Raw genomic sequence first — 23,196 nt, 5'->3', positions numbered from 1 at the left:
AAACAATGATTTTGTATTTCTGAAAGAGATTGACTACCTAAATTCAATCAAGAAAGATCATCGTAATTAACTCTAGAAAGCGCATCAGGGACTATGTGTTGAGAACCACACCGATGTTCGATTTTAAATTTATAGACTTGAAGGTTTAGTGCCCACCGAGCCAACCGAGTACTGAGATCGTCTTGGGACATGAGCCACTTCAATGATAAATGGTCAGTGATGACAGTGAACTCATGTCCTTCCACGTATGTTCTGAATGTTTGAATGCTAAACATTGCTGCTAAGCATTCTTTTTCGGTGACTGAGTAGTTGCGTCTTAAAGACGCTGGGGCAATATAATGAGCTGTAATTTCAATTTCAATTCAATTTTATTTAACTTATAATTCAAAGCCAACCGGCCCATCAGTGTAAATTACAAAATGCATAAGAATTGCTTAACCAAATAAAAGGAAAAACTAGTCGAAAAATATAATGTAAGACCAAGAAACTAAAAACTAATAAAAAATATGCATATCAATAATATATACAGATTTACTTTGAAACTACTCCAAATGAATTTTTTATGAACAATACTGAATAAAAATAATAAAAAAGGCAATTGGAATTGCACCAATACTCCTCCTATCCCCGTTCTGCTAGCATCACAGTGTGTATAAAAAGGCTGTGAGAAGTATGGAGTATGCAGAACCGGAGCGGTGCTCAAATGGGACTTTAAGGCCTCAAACGCTTTTTGGGCTTCTCCAGTCCAAACGAATTTGCGCTTTACTTTCGTTATGTCAGTCAATGGTGTGGCTATCGAAGCATAGTCTCTGATGAATTTTCGCTACGAACCAGTCACACGTAAAAACCTACGGACCTGCTTGACTGATTGGGGAACTGGGAACTCGGTTAATCCGGTCACCTTCACCGAATCTGTTCTAATAACACCATTTCCAACTAAATAACCTAAATATCAATCCTCAGAAAAACAATAATTACCTTTTGCCTCATTAATAGTTATGCCCGATTCTTAAATCTTACGAGCTACCAACCTTAGAACATCAAGGTGCCTTTCAAACGAATCCAGTATGATCAATAATTCATCGAGGAAACCAAACACCTCCGCCGTGAAAGTTGGTGGTTTCACTTTCCTGGACATGGCATAACGGTGTAGTGATACAACGGCCTCCCATCTCAAAGATTTGTTTTGCAGAAAAACCCTGCTACCTTAAAAAAGTGACAACACCTGTTTGAATCTTTTTTGGCAGAAAAACGTCGTTTTTAAATATAAATTTATTTAGAAATCATAAAATGCCCTTTTCTACATTAGAGGTACTTTTTTTACAACAAAAGGTACGCTTGGTAAAAAGTAAGAAAAAATGCATCCCTGTGTTTGAAAAATACGAAGATGAGCAAAGAGGAGACAAAAAATCGTAAGACAAATCGTTTAAATGTAAAACAGCACTTATTTGTTCGCTTCTCTCATGGTCTCGTTTTTGCAGTTCAGTGACCTGCGTTGTTATTGTTTCTACATTCTTGTTGATGTTGGCAATATGCTCTTCGATTCTTGTACTCACTGCTGTTATGTTCAGTGTAAATTGTTGAATGCAGTTTTGAATGCTTAGCATGCCTCTTCTCAATTCAGCTATTTCTTGTTGTTTTTTTAGATATTTCTGTGTTATTGGATGATGTTAGTGTTGATGTGTATCGATATCGTTTGCTTGCACTTACAAATTCATCATCACCATCTCTTTGTTGCTTGGAGTTTATTTGTTGTTCGTTGATATTTTGACTGGATTGTGTTGTCTCGTTTTCTTTATATGGCTTGTATGATACGTTGGGAGATTTGCCATATGTTTGGCATAAATGACACATCTATTCTCCTTTTTTCGCGAGACCCATGCTACGATACGAAATCTCAGTGAGAGAACAACAAGGGCTGAAGTGAAATTGACGATTACAATGAAAGCATCGTACAAAATTATTGGTTTTTATTTTTGTATAAGATATTTTGTATAAGATATTTATTAACAAAATTAAAAACTTTGTTCACAGATGTAAATGTAATTGTTTGTGGTTTTATTGTTATGAAACACTGGTAGAAACCGTAAAGAGAGATTATGCGCGTGTGCAAAACGTACGTCCGTTCGCAACCAAGGCTACAGGTTATATGAAAACCCAATGAAACTAACGAAAGAAAAAAAGGTCCTATGTCAACCCAAAACTTAATATTTGAAAGTAAGATTCAGAACCGCAATTCTATGAAGTCCCGATAATTGATATAAAGGACAATTGAAATCGTAAACTTTTATTTGCAGCCTACCAGAATTCAATTGACAGTCATATAAGAAGAGAATACAACTAGATTCGGGATAAAATGAAAGCTGTATTAAAACAACATACAACCATAAATTCCGCAAAAGCCATAAGAAAATAAAACTGAAAACTAAAACCAATATCTAATTGGATCCGCCTACAGCATTGCAAATAAAACTACAGAGTTATAGACCAGTTAAATTATACACATTCAGCTCAATAGAATGCTAAATAACCCTACTAAACCAATTACGAAGCAAATGACATATATTGATAACGATATTACAATATTGATGCAAAAGCTTTCAACAATTGAATAAAGAAATAAACTATTCTATCCGCAAATACAATACCGAAAAGTGGAAAAACCAAAGTTTCGATTATAGTTCCCTTTATAGGTAACAGAAAATTATAAGACTTTTAAATCGAGAATAATAAGAAATTAAAAAGAACACTTGTTCCTTTTGTATGCAACAACTGTTGATAAACCAAAACTAAATCAAAATAAAATGAAATGAAGATATCTTTAAAAATAAAATCCCTAAAATTTCTAGCGAAGACGCGAAAATCCAAGTTTATTAAAAAAAAAAATAAAATAAATAAATAAATAATAAATAAATTAATCAGTTATTTAATAAAAAATTAAAATGTTTATTTAACAAAATAGATATCGGATCTGTTTGATCCCTTGCGAATTCGGTAAAGCTTGCTCTTGTTATGGTAACATAGTGGATAAAAAGAAAAAGATATAGATATTTAGATTATCATTTAGAAGTTCACATTCTATAAATCCAAGCAAATAGGAAGGGTAACGTCATGACGTATCGTGGTCACAACTAGCGTATCCACTATCCAGAAACTGAATTCAAATTCAAATAAGGGATATATCACAGCAATACTAACAAGAACTGAGAAAAAAACAAGTTCACCTATTGGTTTGTATAGAATTAGATTAACAACCATAACCAATATCCTAATAAGTAAACATTGCTTCCAGAGACAAGAAATGAAAAGTTAAAAAAAAAAACTTAAAAAAAAATGATTGAGCCGAACATGTAGTAGAAGAAGGCTAGATGGTATCAACATTTCTAATATTACAGTTCCTGCTCCACGTATGGGCGCCATTAAATTTATTCTGTAGCATACAACGTTAGATAGTCATGGTTGATATTATCAAGGCGTTTAGCGAAGCACTAGCACGCAATATGTCCGGCCTAGTCACTCGTCGGTGGGTAGGGTTCGATATGCTTCTGCGCCGCTATTACCACTGTGCTATGAATAAACTTCGTTTGTGTATGCGCGCCGTAAAACTAAGATGTCGAAAGAAAAAGGGAACGGAAAGTAACAGCCAGAGCAAAGAAGTAGGAAACGGAAAATAGAGGGGAGGTTGATACTAACAAGCGAGAGCATTGAAGTAAAAAATGTATAGAAACATCAGAGAACATGTTGAGAGAAAGCTTTTAGAGAACCATAACAAAAGACTTAAACAACATGGTGTTTTGTTGTCAGCGTTGCCCCCCCAACCATGGTCAAAACCATCCACAAGCTATATAGCCACGTTAGTTAAGTTTCGACCCCTAACGCGGTAGTTGCAAGCTACCTCACTAGGAATCAGCAGACGAGATCAAGGTTTTACTCAAAATTCATTGTAAAATTTCAGAATAAATTCAAACAAATATAGGAACATAATTAATCGTTAATCTTTGTCCATTACCTCAATGACAAAACTCATTGACCAAGTTCATAAAAATGATGGAGTAAATTAAGATATTTGGTAAATTTTAAAGCAAGAGATAATTTTAAAGACTATATATCAAAATTCATTTATACATTAATAAACAGCAACATATTTAAATATATAAAAATATCTATATTAATAAAAGAGTAAAGTGATGACTGACTGACTGACTTTATGATACATCAACGCCCAGACGAAACGGCTGAAGCTAGAATCTTGTAATTTTGGGTGGGGGTCAGTCTTGGTCCGAAGCTGGGTTTTTGGAAAAAGTACTAAAAGGTAATACATATGGTACCGTTTGTATTTGACAAACCGGTAGAGCTAGAACTTGAAATTTGGAATGAGGGTCACCAATAGCGTGTATGATACGGGTTTTTAGAAATTCGAACTAAAAGTGTGCGAAAAGTACTAAAATGTACTAAATTTGGTTCCATTTTGTATTATGTGAACGGCTAAAAGCTTGAAATTTGGAAGGAGAATTGAGGTTGAGATGTAGGTTTGATATAAGGTGGTGATTTTGGAAATGCATACACATGTGTACGAAAAGTATTAAATGGTACTTAATTTGGTACGACTTGAATAGAGCTGGAATCCTTAAAATTTTGAATTAAGATTACTGTTGGAGTGTAGGATTGAGATATAGAGGTAGTTTTTGAAATTCATACACATGTGTAAGAAAAGTACTAAATGGTACTAAATTTGGTTCAATCTGGATTTGGGCGAACGGCTAGAGGAGGAATTCTGAAATTTGGTATTGAGATTACAATTGGAGTGTCGGATTGAAATTCTTACTTATGGATACGAAAAGTACAAAATGGTACTAAATTTGGTGCAAGTTGGATTTCTGTAAACGGATAGAGCTGGAATCCTGAGATTTGGAATTAATATTACTGTTGGAGTAGGTTTGAGATATTGAGGTAATTTTCGAAATTCGCACATATGGGTTCGAAGAGTATTAAATGAAACTAAATTTGGTACAATTGTATTTGGGTGAACGCATGAAGCTGGAATTCTGTGATTTGGAATTATGATTACTGTTGGATTGTTGGCTTTAGGTAGTTTTGGAAATTTGGATAAAGGGATGGAGCTGGAATTTTGAAATTTGGAATTGAGAATACTGTTGGAATTTATAATTGGGGTAGTTTTGGAAATTCGTACTTATGGGCACGAAAAGCACTAAATGGTACCAAATTCAGTACAATTTTAATGAATGGATGGAGCTAAAATCCTGAAATTAGGAATTTAGACTACTGTTAGAGAGAAGGATTGAGATATGGAGGTAGTTTTGGAAGTTCTTACTTATGTGCACTATAAATACACGAAAAGTACTATCTGATACTAATTTGGTTGTAGAATAGATTTCTAATTCTGATATTTGGAATGAAGATCGCTTGCTTAGGGTTGATATGTGAAATGTGAAAGTTCTACGAAAAGTACTAAACTGTACTAAATTGGTTATTGGGTATAGAAGTGATTTTCTGAAATTTGGCATTAGGGACACTATGTGTAGGTTTGTAATATGGAGACGGTTTTGGTGATAAATTCAAATGGTACTAAATTGTGAATTGGGTGTATGGATACAGTTAAAATTCTGAATTTTTTGTATTAGGGTTTTTTTCGGAATTGAATTTAGAAATGCGTACCATAAGAATATTAAATTATTAAATGAGATGTGGATGTAGTTTTGGAAGTACCTGCTATAAGTATACGAAGAATACTAAATGCTACTTAATTTAGTATTCGGCGACTTTAGTACGTACAAAAGGTACTAAATATTGACTTGGGTCTAGGAATAGACTTAGTGTAGGGAACATACGACGACATACGAAAAATAGATAAACAAAAGATACAAAAACTTGGTAAATGGCACTCCCAATACAAAAGGTTTACGGATAGAGTTTGAATTCAGAATTTTGGTATTAGGGACTGTGTTGGTGTGTACGGTTGTGATGTGGAGGTGTTTTGGAAATGCATACTAAAGAGTACGAGAGCTAGATGTGGGCGCGTGTCGAGCCGTGAGTAGTGCGTGTTCGTGCCTTCTCGAAAATCGCCGGTTTGTGCGTGTCGCGCCGGAATAAATTTTTGGCCGTGCATGATCGTGTTTTTTTTTCAAGGCACGATTTTGCACGAGAATAGTAGTAACGCACGCGTGACGCACAAATAACATGCATCGTGCACTAACTGGTCACAGTTGTAATAATTTATGACAGATTTGAAGTGTTATCATGCTGATCGACGACTGACAGCGTACTAGAAAAGTGGGTTGAATTGAAATAACATTTTCCATCATTTCTACTGCTGAAGGGGACTTAAATGCAGAAATTATTCCTGGATTGATGGGCAGTGATGAAAATAAACTTTATTTAGCATTCATGGCTCCAATTATAAATGAGATAAATATGCTTAGGCCCGTTATTATATACATTATGTAGTTAAATGTTGGCCGATATCGGACATATAACCCGTTTTTTATTCCTACAAGTTTGCTTTAATAATAAGTGTCAGATAAATTAAAAGGAACGTTGTGTTACTTTTATAATTCAAAGTGCGCCCAAAAATAGTAAAATTTGAGAGCAAATTCAAATCAACCAATCCGATTTGAGTAAATATGATGTATACAGACTGTTTTGCTTGAAATGGAATGGAAGATGTAATAACAAATCCCTGGTAATCCCTTACTTTTCATAAAGAAAGGTATAAGAAAAAGGGATTTTAAAGACAAGATGTTAGAACGGGCCTTAATCGGTTACAATAGTACGGTTACATTAGAGGATTTATTCATGAGGATTTATTTGACGTTTGCGCTATGGAATTGATATTTGAAATCCAAACCCACTGGGTTAATCCGGTTAAGTGTAACCGGGGTATTAGCCCTATAAGAACCTTTTTAGAACCAGTCGTCAACACAAAAATCTCCACGGATGTCTCCGAATCGCAATGGATATGCTTTCCGTTCCAACAAGTAATTCGTAAGAAGAGAGAGTCTTTTCAGAAATAAAATGCAGTGAGTTACAAGAATAAATGCTCAATTTTCTAACAACTCAATTTAAAGAAATGTTACAACTCTTTCATTATTAAAATGTATATAAATCCAATGAGACTGATGATTATAAATCACTTGAAAGTGAAGTTTTTCATATCGTTAATTAAATTCATATATAAGTGTTTAGAATACTTTACAAGTTTAATGATATGAATTTCAATAGCAAGATAAAACTACTTTTGATTTTTTTGTAATTATTTGTTTAAAAAATTTTGGGGATTTTTTTGAGGAAATTCAATAAAATCTGGGGAATTTTGGGGAAAAGTTTTGGACAAGTTGGGGAAAAGAGGCTAAAAAATACTGGCAACGCTGATGGAGATGCCAGAACAAAAATATGATGTTTGTTTGCCATTTGTATCGTTCATGAGAGAGAAGCAAATACAAAAACAATTCAGCGGGTTAATACAATATATGGCCTGTTCCCGTACTTTATAAATTGGTAAAAGTCGTAAAAGTTGTAAAAGTCGTAAACGATTTTCATATAAATTTTGTGTACGGGAACGCAAAATGTGTAAAAGTGGTAAAAATTGTAAAAACTTTTTAGTTCTGGTACAGAGCTATACTGTCTTTGAAAATCAGTTGTTTATCTTGCTAAATTTTATTTGATATTGAAGACAAGTTGGGAAATTCTGTATTTGTAACCGACAGTGGTTCCAACGTTGTTTCGGATTTTAAATGATTTAAACGTATACCTTGCGCTTGCCACAATTTGAACTTAGTTATGGATGATGTTGTTGAAAAACATCCTCTTCCCGAATTGGGAAAACTGATTGACTGCTCAAAAAGCTTGTAAGATATTTTAAAAACTCGGAGCTAAAAGGGATGTTTTTATTTCCGCCATTTAAGGAGATGATTTCTTTATTAGAAGAAAAAAGAAATGACGTAATAGCTAATGTAAACGCAATGTTACTTGATATACAAAGTGAGAACATAGAACATGAGCAGGAAATTACAATGCCACATTTACACGAATTTTCATAGTTTTTGGATCCAAATTTGGCAAAAAGACGAAAAATGGTCAAGTCCCTAATTGATAAAGAAATTGATACATATTTAGCGAGTGCCGTATCTAGCCAGACTGATGTTTTAAACTTTTGGAAAGTGTCTAATCTAAAGTGTCTAAAAGAATTAGCCAGGAAAATTTTGGCTATACCCGTCAGCTCAGCAACGAGCGAGAGATTTTTTTCCACATCTGGAAATAATGTTTTTTTTTAAAAGAATATGTAAATATTAGTTTAAGTATTTTTGCAATATGTATATTTTAGAAGTACAGTGACTGTCACTAAAAATGATGCAACCTGAAATAAAAAATGTAAACGTTGTTAACTTGAAAACGAGTTGAGATTTTGTAACAATTCAAAAAACAATTTTGTAGGCCGAAAAGCTGTCTTTAAGATGGCATACAAAAATATTCCGTTTACAGTACCGTTATACTAAAATTGTACCAGAAAATAAAAAATGGTCCTTTTTAATGTGAGCATTAAAAATGATGCACCACAATAATCGATTAATAATTTCCAAATTTTTCGCTTTTTATGCAATTTTAGTAATCAGAATGGTGGTAATATTGGTTCCCTATCGTTTTCAGTAGTTTTGTCAATGATTCGGATAAAAAATTATGTTTTTGACGTAATATTGGCATGATTGTAATTAATATCCCTTTGTAGGCAATTTGGCTAGAAATTTCTAGCATATAACAACATTTTTTGCACTTTTCTTTGAAAATAGTTTACAGAAATATTGTTTACAATGCTTTGACAATGCTTGCTTTTTTAAAAACAAAAATTTCAACACCCTTTGTTGTCAATCAAGCCCAAACTATAATACTTCTTACGAAGCGGGTTGATAGCGACAGTTTATTTATTTACAGCCTGTTCATGTATGTCGACCGGAAAGTTTTTGCGCTTCGGAAGTGGAAAAAATCATTTTCTGTTCATGTAAACGCCGTCGAAACGAAAATCTATGTGACCGACAAGGCATACGAAATAACACGTAAACGTACACTTTCCCATTAAATTTGGGTTTATGTATTTCGAAAGGACTGTCTCTTATAGAAAGAGAATGTTAAAATCACTCACTTGTAGCTTTGTAGCTGCCGAGTAGAACGTAAACTCGGAATAACACCGAAAATCTTAAAACAAATTTATGCAACACATTCTTGAAACAAAATAAAAATTTTATAGACACATTTTAATGGCGGTTTCATTCATTATTTTGAAGAAGTCAATAAAATAAAATAATTCAAAATACCGACACATTTTATTTTTCAAACAAAACAAATCACACATATTCCAATGTATGTATGTATATGTGGATTTTGTTTTCATTTCTCATTTGGCCCTCATTTATGGAACATAGTTGTACAAATGTACATTCAAATTAGTAGTATTTCGCATAGGATACGTAACGGCAGTCGCACGATAGTTTGCGAAATACATGAACGCATTTTTAGACGGAAGTGAGTGACTGATTTCCTTTCGTACAGGTTTCCGTGCGACGTACATGAACAGGCGGTTAAACTCAGGTGTGTTGGCTTCTTCCACGATTAAAATATCGATTTTACGCCAGATATGCTGATTTTCATCCGAACTAAGAATCTTATACCACACAATGCCCTCAAAAATACGACATAAATTGAAAAAACCCGCACAGAAAAAAAGAATTGTAGTCATTCTATGAAACTCGTCGAAGGAAGTAGTATTGTTTTGCTTGAATGACAACAATGGGTGTTGAAATTTTTGTTTTTATTAAAGCAAACATGATCACAACATTATTAACAATGTTCCTAAAAACTATTTTTAAAGAGAAGTGCGAAAACTTTTGTTCTATGCCCCGATTTTTTTCCTCTATCAGGACAATGCCGTTAACGGCTAATCTAATATGGGGCAAGTCTGGCAGATACAGGACTTTCCAAATATCATTAAATTGTTTGTACGTACTCTAGACATAACCCTTAATGATTTTTCATAGTAATTTTTTGGACAATAACTTCAAAAACTAGAAATTTCTAGCCAAATTGCCTACAAAGGGACATTAATTACAATCATGCCAAAAATATCAGGAACATCATTTTTTCTATCGGAGTCATTGACAAAACTACTGAAAACGATAGGGAACCAATAATCCCACCATTCTGTATAACGGTACTGGAAACGGAATATTTTTTGTATGTCATCTTAAAGACAACTATTCGGCCTAGATAATTGTTTTTTGAATTGTTAAAAAATCTACAGTGACAGTCACTGTATATACATATGAATATTTTTTGAACAAATAATTGTACAACCATATGAATATCTCTTTTTTTTAATTTCGTGCGTGAGTTTGCGTGTTCGTGCCTTCTTGAAAAACGCCGTGTTTGTGCGTGAATGTGCATACAAATTTTGTTCCGTGTTCGTGCATATTCTTTAGGCACGCGCCCATCTCTAACGAGAGCTACTAAAAAAACGTTGAGAAGAAAACGTTGGGAACGTTAGAAATCGAATTGTAATTTGAATAAATTTTTCAAATTTCATTTTATTAATTCTGGAATAAATAAAACGGGGGTCTGTTTGCATCCTCTTTTCTATAAATGTCAACTTATCGGTAACGAAGTAGCGGGCACATGCTAGTACTGAATAAATACTCAAAATTATTTCATAAATAATAAGCATGAAAGTGGTTGAATAATACAGAACAGATACTCAAAATGTTCAAAAGAAAAAAAATTAAACTAAAAAACATATTATCATGAAAAGAAAGTGCATAAGAACCCATCTGTTCAACAAAGTGCATCGAACTACTAGTGTTTTTCTTTTGTTTAGTTTTCTCACTTACTCAAACCCACTGATATTCACAACAACAGTATAGCATAATGTATGGATCATATTAGGGTGACCAACTAACTAAAAATTTGACAATTTATTTATTTATTTTTTTAAAGATATTAAGTCATCAGATTTTCGTCCGCACAGGCTACCGACTGTTTCCATAAAAATCAAGGAAATGTTATAACATTTCTAATTCACCAAATGTGGTCACTCTACTACAGGGACGCGCTTCTTCGTATAGTGAGGGCGCCCAACTCAGTGGGCATTTTTTGCATTTGTTTCTCTCTCTTTCACATATAGTGTACGTGTACATAAACAAACGATGAACATCATGTGGTTGTTGTTTTTTCACCCATGCATATACACATGCTTTAGTATTGATGGAAATATTATGGGCGGCACTGCTCTAATATCACCAAATCTCAGTAAAAGAATCAATGCAAAGCAAAAACAACAAAAGTAAACCAATCACTCACCGCTTACTGTCCCTCGCTGAAAGCGCTTTCATGCGTACGTCGCCCAATGGTTCAGGAATAGATTTTCATGGCCAAAAATCAAAATTTTGTTTTGTCAAAGATATTTAATTTCTATATGGGATTCGATAGGAAACATATTGAAACTAAAGAAAATTAGATAAACATATTGGAAGGTGTGGGCGTGGTGTGCCCCTAAAGTAGTTTTTGCAAATTTCTAGAGAAAGACGTAGCTATTTCTCGGAAACTATAACAGATCTTGTATTCATTGTTGGTTTTGTAAAGTAGGCAGGATTGTGGCCTTTAAAAATCGTTTTAGTAAATTACCGTAGCGTTTACACAAAATGAGCTATTTTAGTTTTCCTCAGGTATTAATTTTATGAAATTCCAAATTTAGAACTTTTGTGGAACAACATGGAACAATGTTCTGTTTTCACAGAAAGATGCCCAAGAGTCTCCTCTTTTAGCACATACAGCTGTGTTCAAAATAATAGGAGTGCCCATACACAAAATAGACTGGTCCAAAAAAGCAGGTTAAACTACAATCCTTTGGTTGTAGCCAAAAACAGGATATTATCCTTGTGGCGACTTTTCCCATAAATTGAGCAATTATTGGGCAATTAAATGGATTTTATAGACAAAACCTTTAGTGATTAGAGTTCTTTAACACAATATGACAACCAAATTAATCAGTAATCGAATAGGCCAATTTACAGCGTATATAAGGTTTAACCAAAATATGGCGCTATAAACCATGTTAACCATAAAACAGGTAGCAGATAATTATGTTTTTTTTCGTTCTTAACGAGTCGTCGCAAGCGCCATTACATGTACACACTGGCCAACAAAACTGATAGTCAACGTACTTTTAGGAAAATTTTCTTGCAAATAAAAACTTTTGTTAAGCTAAAAAATTTTGATATATAATACGACTATGTAAAGTATTATTTAAAAATTAGGAAATTAATTATTCAGCTAGAGTTTGATATGAACGAAATAGACCTCGATGACTTTAAAATTTGTTGGTTAGTGTATACTATGTTTTAAGCAACATTATTTATTGTCATCAATTTCAATGCAAACGAAAATAATAACGGACCTTTCTATGAAGGAGTTGATGTGTATGAAAATTAACTGACAAACGTATGCATTTAAAGGTGGTTTTAACTAAAAGTAAAAAATGGATGTATGATTTTTTAGCCGGCACGTTCCTAAAGTTTTTAGTTTTGTTAGATTTTAAGATCGCCAAAGTATGAACGCAATCGGAATATGTTAACACGTGCTACTGGGGCCTCGAAGTTTCCATAGTAATTTGTATGGGACCAAAAGGGAATTTTAAAGAAATCGCTCTACAGACCACATTGTCCGATCGATGAAAACATTTTATCAGTTCTTTGTTGTGGCTAAAAAACTAATCCTACAAAAAATGTTGAAAATGTGCTCGGATTTAAATATTGGCTATATAAAGGGACCATGGAATTAGCTATATATTGGGCCCTATATAGCTAATTCCATGGGCCCTCTATATAGCACGTGTTAGCATACATATCCAGATTGTACTCAAACTTTGGCAATCTTAAAATCAAACAAAACTAAACACTGTAGGGGTGCCGCACAGTGTTGCAGCGTGGACAAAAATCAGAAAATGTGATGTTAACTTTTACAAATGTTTATGCTTTTTTCTTACAGTAAACACATCCGATACAAAGAATCTGAAAGAATTTTGTCGATATGTGCATCCATAATGAAGTTATAGCTCTTTAAATATGAAAAATATTTTCCAGGTAATCTAAGGCGATAATCATATGAAAATTAGACGACATTTAAAATAAAATTTTCTGAAAAATTTGTTTATGATACTAAAAGTTTTGGATGGGGATTTGATGAGTAGGCTATAAATATAACGTTTAAGTACAAAAATTGGACGTTAACTGCACATGGGCTATGTACCGTTATCAAGAAATCAAAATTTAAATTTTATAAAAAAAATTCAAAATTCTTAATATTTAGTAGAGCAGATCTTTTGATTGCCCCCTATTGCCACCTTGGCTCCTATTTTCCATTAATTGGACATCTCTTCCAAATCAAAATGTGTAAAAACATTCTGCCCATCCCTGCAACCTTCTGAGATATATCGGTTCACATTTTATATAGCCCCCATATATATCTTTTCCCGATTTTGCTACAACTCGTTCAATTTTGATCGAATAGCCTTCAAATTTAGTGTGTGTTATTTTCTTAAGCCCCTGAGTAGTTTCACCGATTTTAACAAAAATCGGTTCAGATTTAGATATATATATCTTTCCCCGATTTTGCTATAACTCGATCAATTTTAATCGAATAGCCTTCAAATTTAATTTGTGATATTTTCTTAGACTTCTGAGTAGTTTCACTGATTTTAGAAAAAATCGGTTCAGATTTGCATATAGCCCCATATATATCTTTCCCCGATTTTGCTATAATTCGCTCAATTTTTTATGAATAGCCTTCAAATTTAACATGGGATTCCTCAGGCCCCTGTTCAGTTTTACCGTTGACCTGGGTTGATGAATGTTTGCACAAGTACTTATGAGGGCACAGGCCTAAGAAAACATCCCATGTTAAATTTGAAGGTTATTTTTCAAAAATTTACCGATTTATAGCAAAATCGGTGAAAGATATATGTGGAGGCTATATCCAAATCTGTACCGATTTTTGCGAAATCAAATCAAAATCGGTAAAACTGAAAAGTGGCCTGGGGAAAGGTCCCATATTATATTTGAAGACTATTCATCAAAAATTGAGCGATTTATAGCAAAATGGGGGAAAGATATACAGGAGCTATATCCAAACCTGAACCGATTTTTACGAAAATCGGTGAAACTACTCAGGAGCCTAAGAAAATATCACATATTAAATTTGAAGGCTATTCGATTAAAATTGATCGAGTTATAGCAAAATCGGGGAAAAATATATATGGGGGCTATATCCAAATCTGAACCGACATGGACCAAAGTTGATATTTTCCATTCCTGTGCCCTCATAAGGTCAACGTCTTCTATTTTTTTCCACATTTGTATGGAAGCGGCAACGCTGTCTGCCGCCTAAAAAAATCCGACATCGATTTTTTGAAACCAGCTTAATTGTTTTCTTTATTAGGTGTACCGTGTGGAGTTATTTTTTTCCTTTTCTCTCCCATCGGACGCCTCCCCAGGTGGTGGATAGGGGAACGCTCATCAGATATGGCGGGTACCGCAAAAATAAAATATGCGGGGCGAACCAAAAGAAAAAGAAAAAAAGGCAGCGTCTGATCAACAGTTGGCGGCGGCAAACAGCGTCTGAACTCCAGGAGGAGCGGCTGAATATGTAGAAGGAAAACTATAAACCCTCCAGATGGCAAGGGGTACCCGCTGAAGTACCTCTCTCCCTAAAAACTATACAATTATCAATTATGAATGAATAAGTAAGACCTGGTGGCCACAAAGCGGCGAATTTAGCTCCCAAAACATGAAAATATACTTCTGTGGCAACTCCAGCGAAAATCACAGAAACGGTGTCGGGATTATAGTAAAAAGTAACATAGCGCAATGCGTTAAGGGTTCTATCTTCAAATCGGATCGGACTATGCTACTTAAAATTAAATGTAAACCAATTGACATGAAAATAATCCAAGTATACGCACCTAACTGCGGACAAAGGTAATCATGAAATTGAAGCTTTTTACGAGGAAATTGAAGACTTACTAAGAATGACAAAGAGGCACGAAATAACAATAATTCAAGGCGATTTTAACGCTAAAGTAGGAGCAGAAAAGTGCCAAGGCGTAACAGGAAACTATGGCCTAGGCGAAAGAAATGACAGGGGTGATAGACTAATTCAGTTCTGTCAAGAACATAAAATGATGGTAACAAACACAATGTTCTGCCTTCCCCCAAGACGACTATACACATGGAAATCGCCACAGGATAGAAGGGACAATATTGTGAGAAACCAAATGGATTTTATATTAATTAATGCCAGATTCGGATCCTCGGTTAAGAAATGCTCAACATATCCAGGCGCTGATGTTCCTTCAGATCACAATCTTCTGATGATGCAGTTGCGCACAAAAATTGTTGCAATTAGAAAAAAGAATATCCGTCGTAAACTCAATGTGGCAAAACTTGAAAATACCACCTTGAAAGCAAATCTTCGAGATAATATAAATCGAGAACTAAGAAATATAAATACTGAAAACATTGACGATTTGTGGAACGCACTAAGGACTACGCTCAAACCCCTAGCAGATAATACCCTCGGATACGGCAAAAAATCTACACAGAAGGAATGGATGACACAGGATATTCTCAACATGATGGAAGAGAGACGAAAACATAAAAACAAGAACTTTGAACTGTATTGGGAACTAAACAGGGAAATCCAAGTCGCTATACGCATGGCAAAAAACAATCATATAAATAAGCAATGTCAGGAGATTGAACGATTGAAAAGCCTTCACGACGACTTTAATCGCTATAAAAAGTTAAAAGAAATGGCTGGTGTATACCGCAAAACTCATTCAAAAGTACTATATAATGATAATAATGATCCTGTGTTTGATACAGAAGAAAAGAAGACTATTTGTAGAGATTATATAAAACAAATTTTTACAGATGAAAATCGAACAACTCTTGAACAACGGACTCAACAATCTCTTACAGGAAATCCCATCAGTCGAAGAGAAGTTGAAACAGCAATAAATACTCTGAGAGATAGGAAAGCTTGTGGCCCGGACGAGATTCCCTCGGAAATCCTTAAATTAATAGATGACGAAAACATCGCACTTTTAACAAAATTATTTAACCATATATATGATACAGGTCGATACCCACAAGACTGGTTAAAATCTACATTTATTACCATTCCGAAAAAATGTAACGCAAAATATTGTAACGAACACAGACTTATAAGTCTCATGAGCCATGCCCTAAAAATTTTTCTACGGATAATTCACTCCAGAATATACTCAAAGTGCGAAAAAGCCATGGGAACATCTCAGTTTGGATTTAAGGAAGGTATGGGAACCCGAGAAGCACTTTTTTCTATACAAACATTGGTCCAGAAATGTAAAAACGCACAAAAAGACGTATTTCTATGCTTCATAGATTACGAAAAAGCTTTTGATACAGTGTTACACGATAAGTTGATTGACATCCTCATCTCCATTGGCCTAGACCAGAAAGAAGTGCATTGTATCAAAAGTCTATATTGGCATCAAAGTGCACAAATAGAAGTGGACGGGGAAATGACAGATAGAATTGACATATCTAAGGGAGTGAGACAAGGGTGCATATTGTCACCTTTGCTATTCAATATCTACTCAGAAAAAATTTTTCATGAATCCATAAACAAAATCCCAATCGGCATTCATATAAACGGAACATTTCTGAACAACATAAGATATGCTGATGATACAACCTTACTGGCGCATAGCATATCTGGACTCCAGAACCTTGTGAATAAACTCGCAATACACAGCGAAAAATACGGTCTGAAAATTAACATCCGCAAAACCAAATTCATGTTTATAAGCAAGAAGAATGAACACAATAATACAACATTAAAAATTCACAATACTTATGTTGACAGAGTTCAAAGTTTTAAATACCTGGGAGTTACAATAACTGAACAGTGGCAGTCCTCGCAAGAAATAAGATGCAGAATTGAACAGGCCAGAGAAGCTTTTTCAAAATATAAGAGAGTACTTACGAGTCATGACATTAATCTTGAAACAAAGATTCGTTTTATCAAAACATATGTCTGGTCAGTGTTATTATATGCAACGGAAGTATGGACAATTAAAAGTGCTGATATAAGAAGACTGGAAGCTTTTGAGATATGGATTTATAGGAGAGTACTCAAAATTCCCTGGACAGCCCATATGACAAATACCGATGTACTGAGAAGGATGCACTGCGAAAGAGAACTTATCTCAGTAATAAAAAGACGAAAGACTGCATACCTGGGGCATATAATGCGAAATCAAAAATATAAATTGCTACAAAATATAATCCACATAAAGATAGAAGGAAGACCTGTTAGAGGAAGAAAGGAGACAACATGGATGGATAATATTACAGAATGGACGGGCATCCGAGATACTACAACCCTATTATCAAAGGCTAGAGATAGAAATGCGTTTGCAGACATACTAAGCAATCTTTAAACAAATATTGTATATATACGTATTTATTAAAACAAATTTATTTATAATTGTATTGGTCGTTAACATTCGGAAAACGAATTGGCAAATAAAGAAGAAGAAGAAGATTAGGTGTACTAACTTTTTAGTCTTTTGATATTTTTTAAAGTAAATACATGTATGTATATTGTGCAGCGAGGGAAATATAGATAAATTTAGATAGCAGATCGTATTCAAAAAATTTCATTCAATATTTTTAATTTTTGATCTTTCTGTGTAACAATTGATAATTTCTGCCATTTTTACACATTTTCGTAGTAGTTTTTTTTTTTTGTCTTAGTAGAGATGTATGGTAGTTTTTAACAACTTGTCTGTAGCGATTTTTACTTTTTTTTCCCGACAAAAAAATCGTTTACAACCCAATTATGAATATCAACTCCCCGTGAGTTCTCACTTTTCCCTTTATGTTGAGGCAGAAAACAAAACTCTCGGGAAGTTTACATTCATAATTACCCTTTTATGATCAGAAAATGCGCTCATATGATAGCCTTTTAATCGCGCTGTTGGTCATGTTATGGGTATAAATAAAGATCCAGTAGAAAAGTTTCTTGACGCTATACGCAGTATGGGAAGGTCAAGACTCCGATGAAATGAATGGTTGGTATTCAAAAGTCGAGAGAAAGTAAAAATAGCACAGTTGGTCTGAACAACTGACAATCGACAAAAAATCTGCCGTCTCAACTCTTTCTAAATAACGTTTGAAAGTGAAGTACAGACCCGAACGACAAAAACCCTAGTTGGACTTTGTTGTATCAAATCCAGTTTGGATTGTATGGCCCGATCTGAACATGGTTAAATATTCGCTTTTTAAAGAAATTCGGGGCTATATCTCTGAAACCAATGCGAATCTTCTTCTGACCTCTGAAGCAAATTTGTAGATAAGGACAAGAATAAAATATTTGGAGAAATAGTGAACTCGAAAACAGCATTTATTGTCTAAAATTTTTTAAAATATCTAAAATTTCCATAATTTGTGTACATTTCGCACCAAATCTCCAAAACCGTTAATTTTTTCTTAATGTTTTCTTTCGAAAAAATATTCGCTGGAATGTAATACACAACTCTGCAGAACATATCATTGTTGTAAAATGCCTCAATCACGTTGTTCTCAGCATATTTTTCAACGGCGATTTAAAAAATATGTCAATAATGTGGTGAAATCCGAAAAGCAGGAATAAACTGTTGGTGTGAACTATGTTTGAAATACGTGTTGTAAAAGATATGATGCAAAATACCACTGAAACAACATGAAGTAAGCCTTTTAGGGTTTAAGAATGTTCTGAAGGATTGCTGAATTGGAATATTTTTGCAAAAGGTTGCTTGGTTCAACTCCCAATAGTTTAGCTGATACTGAGCAGAATTTCAGCAACTATGTAAAACTTTCTATATTTGATAGATTTTGATGCCCTAGATGGAGTTTTTATTATGTGGTCTGTTCAAAAGATAAGTTCTACTAGTTTCGAGCTACAATATTGCCAACGATAGCAAGGCCAAATTCCTAATCGTTTCTGAGATAAAGGTCAGATAAATGCAAAAAACTGTAGTTTTAACCTGGTTTAGATGAGGCAATAAAATTCGAACTGGACCTGGCAGGACAAAACCCTAAAAGGGCTTTTGTAGTCTCAATATGTACTCTCAAAATATGCATTTGCATTTTCAGTGTTGCATAATGTTATTAAATTTATTCTTTTTATAAACATTTAATAAAAACATTGCGAATAAGGGATAATGTCATCAACTAGAACGACGAAAGAATTGTATTTTTTTTAATATTGATATGTAGATACATACACATGACTTGATTCTAGAACGTTTAATCAAGAGGCTCACCGATGTACTTACCTCTGTCAATTGGTGTTTATAGCTAAGGTATTGATCCACCCATGGATGTAGTCTTGGGTTTATTGCGCTGGATCTTAGCTGTTGCATTCCAAAATCTACACATGCTTTCAATGTATCTCGTACAGATTTCAATTCCGAGAGACAACTATCAATCATCTGTTTTTCTACCGAAGTCATTGTTGGGTATGCTCCCGTAATTTCTTGTTCCATAGTTCTCCATAAGGTATCAATATATTCCGTTGATATATCTGCATTGTTCAAATATACTAGGAAATTAATGCGTGCTTTTTCAGAATCGCTCGAATGTATTTTTCCTTGCTGTAATGTGTTTTGAATAGCGCTATAAGCCTGAGCCAAATCTATATATCCCGAAGGATAACCTTGTTGCAGTTGACTCTTTAATGCATTCACAAAGTCGTTATCTACGCACGCAGCCGCGTTATTAATAACGGCACACGTGCCGTTAACCGACATGGTAGTTAAGGAACGTCGTATTGATTTGCGTAGTATGAAAAATACATCGTCCACCATTGATGATGATAACTGGCCACTGTCATGAACATCCAAGGCAATTGCTTTCAAAACGCTCTCTTCCATAAAATATCTATAATAAAATATGTCATTAATATTAATTAATATATTGACACTATAATAAATATTATTATAATATTGATTATTAGACATCGGATTTTTGCATGTTTTTTATTTCTCATCCGATTGGACTCAAATTTTGGATCTAGGCGTTTTGAGGGTCAATTTTTCGATATTTGGGGTCATATCAAAAATATGCAAAAAATATGCAAAAAATATGCCAAAAAATATGCAAAAAATATGCAAAATATGCAGAATATGCAAAAAATATGCAAAATATGCAAACAGTTTTTGGTCGAAAATCGTTAAAAAAAATCGTAAAATTTACAAATAAAGTTGAAAAAAATCTTCAAAAAACTTTAAAGTGTCCTAAATTAAGACTGTTGGCCATTTAACGTCGATTTTTTAGCAGATTATTGTGTTATTGATACCTCTTACGACGGTGTGGTGTAGGGTATATGGTATTGTAATACTATTTTTATTGCTAAACTATGCAAAACTATAAAATTTGATAAAATATCAATCATTTTATGTAAATTTAATATTTTCTTTGTCTTAGTTTGTAGCTTTAGGCTGGTTTTAACTCAAAGGGAAGAAATCGATGTCGGATTTTTTTAGGCGGGGGTGCCGCCTAAACTGTTTACTTAGATTAGATTTTAGATAGATTTAAGATTAAGATTGCCAATTGAGCACCATTGGAATAAGTTAACACGTGCTACTGGAGCCTCGAAGTTATGAAAATCTCGTCTCTCTACTCGACCCATATCTATGGAACAGTTAAAGCTATTTGCCCGTATTATGCATTAAATTAAAGGCCATTCTGTTTATTTTATATTCAAAAACAAAATGCGTAAGTATTACTGAATTCGAGATAGAAAGCCATTGTCCCGATTAACGAGACTACGTACACCTTAGGTTGAAAATGGAGCCTATCTGGGTATAGCCGACTACTTGGAGAACGCATAGTTTTAGTTGTTCGTCCTTTGTAATTATTGATTGTAATCTGTTGTGAGCTCGACTCGGAGTTAATGTGACTTTTTTATGGATTTCGAACAGTTGTTCTTTTTGTAAGTTTGGGTCGAATATTTCCGGAGAAGTTTCCATCTTCGCTTTGTTAAGGTTTTTGTCGCCATTTGACTCTTTACGGTGTTTTGCACTGTCGGATCAAACAATGCCAAGCCAACAAGTTCAGGACTAATATACCACAGGTGATTTGTCATTTTTTATTTCCTTTTTCTGTCTATGTTTTCGTATTTCAATAGATTTTCAATGAGGTCTAGGTCTTCTTTTGATGCTAAACGCTTCGTAGAATCTGAAGAACCATCTGTCCCGAAAATAATCAAGCGCAGCTTCAACAAAAACTCCTAACCATGAAATTGTCATTGCTGCTGGATCCCTGTAAAGTGTCCTATAGGAACGTTAGTCGTATCATTTTTTCTACAGTAGAAGCTCTCGGAGAGGACCCCAACAAATATATAATCTTTAGAAGCTTTATCCGTTTATTCCGGAGGATAAACAGTGAAAAATACTAGCAACAACTTCAAGGAAGATACCCCAAAACAAGGCTATTTGCCTGCACTGGCATGGAAAACTATTACCAGGTATTCCCAAAACAGTGCAGAAAGAACGGGTTGCTGCTCTGGTATCATCTGGTATGGGGGTAAAGAAGAACTCCTGAGCGTTCCTGAAACTGACAGTAGCTCAGGGGAGAAACAAGACTTAGCAGTGTACGAATGCCTAGAATAATGGGGTCTTACCAGCTTGAGCAGATGTTAAGTCGAGAGCTTCTGTACCTGCGTACAGATTTACAAGGAGTATTGTTGAGAGGGATTTTTGACTGCAAGTTTGGCGGCGCATCCGGACATCAAACAAACATATTGACGCTATTTCTATAAGAATAGTCTGCGATTGACAAATCTAAGTTCGATGTAGGCGAGAATGTTTTAAAACTACTTCCCAGCTGACTTCCAAAGAACAGGAGGTCGTAGAAGCACTTTGTGTTTTCATCTTTCGAGCCCGGTTTAACGCGCCCAGAACGTTTCTTATTTTATTTATTTATTTTGTATCAAAGGACAACAACTGACTGTTATAAATGAGAGTGTGGGTTATTGATTTTACAAAACATATAATGAACAAGATAATGGTTATGTAGATATAAGCTGTGTTCCAGAACTAAAAAGTTTTTACAACTTTTACGACTTTTACACATTTTACCGGAAAACCCGTTCCCGTACACAAAAAAGATGTAAAATGTTCACTTCTCTTTGAACAAAAATGGAGCTGAATGGCGCTCTCTTTAAAAACTTTTTACTCGACAAATTTGAGCGTGTAAAAAATAGTAACATGGTTGCCGGCGTCTGATTGGCTGATACGCCGACTTTGTCATTTGTTCCAGTTTTTTTGACGTATTTTCCATTTTTCCGTTCCCGAACTATTTCAAAAAACTTTTGTGTGAGAAACATTTTTTACATTTCTCTCTTTTACGAGTTTTACTATTAAAAAGTACGGGAACGAAGCTATAATATTGGATGGATTGGGTAAACATAATCAATAGGTTAAAAAGGATTAGAGATAATAGATTGAGTTTAATACAACAAATAGTGAAAGCGAAATTCAGAAATATTTTTTAGGTCCAAAAAAAAAGACCTAAACCGCATTGAAGATTTATTGAAATACGAAACAAATATCAGATAAAGGAAATAACAAAATGATATATCATCTGTGGTATCTTAGTCCTGAACTTGTTGGCCTGATCTGATAGTTCAAACCACCGTAAAGAGCCAAATGCGACAAAAATCTTAACAAAGCCAGCAGAAGAAGATGGAAAAAACCAAACTAATAGTACGGTTACACTACAGTTTTTATGCCGGGTTAACCCACTTCGAGAGGATTTATTTGACGTTTGCGCTATGGAAATCCAAACCCACTGGGTTAATCCGGCTAAGTGTAAGCGGGGTATAACAAAAGAACAACTGCCGAAATTTTCAGAAAAAGTCTAACAGGCGTAATTAAAGAGTATACTTACTTGTTGCTCAAGGGATTAAGCATTAACTCCGAATTTCTTGAAAAAGATCCTGTAACTTGACCGCAGAACATCAATTACCAGGAAGGGTAAAGGGTGTTAAAAAATTGATAATTCCCTTCGCCGGGATGAAATCATGATATTGGTAGAGATCAGTAAAAGT

The 23,196-nt window shown here is 34.3% G+C and overlaps 1 protein-coding gene across 3 annotated transcripts in view; it reads right to left on the bottom strand.

Annotated features, from left to right (window-relative positions):
- Nucleotides 1-23,196, bottom strand: part of Cog4 (conserved oligomeric Golgi complex subunit 4) — a 342,681-nt gene that overhangs the window by 61,873 nt on the left and 257,612 nt on the right. For all 3 annotated transcript variants that reach the window (XM_073968720.1, XM_073968721.1, XM_073968719.1), the window contains exon 4: nucleotides 19,421-20,024. In XM_073968720.1, coding sequence (XP_073824821.1) covers nucleotides 19,421-20,024 — 604 coding nt within the window. The remainder of the gene's footprint in view (nucleotides 1-19,420; nucleotides 20,025-23,196) is intronic.

Source organism: Musca autumnalis, unplaced genomic scaffold, assembly GCF_047663935.1.
Source record: "Musca autumnalis isolate F117 unplaced genomic scaffold, ASM4766393v1 scaffold_2, whole genome shotgun sequence".
NCBI classification, from domain to species: Eukaryota; Metazoa; Arthropoda; class Insecta; order Diptera; family Muscidae; genus Musca; species Musca autumnalis.
This window is presented reverse-complemented; position numbering and strand designations above follow the sequence as displayed.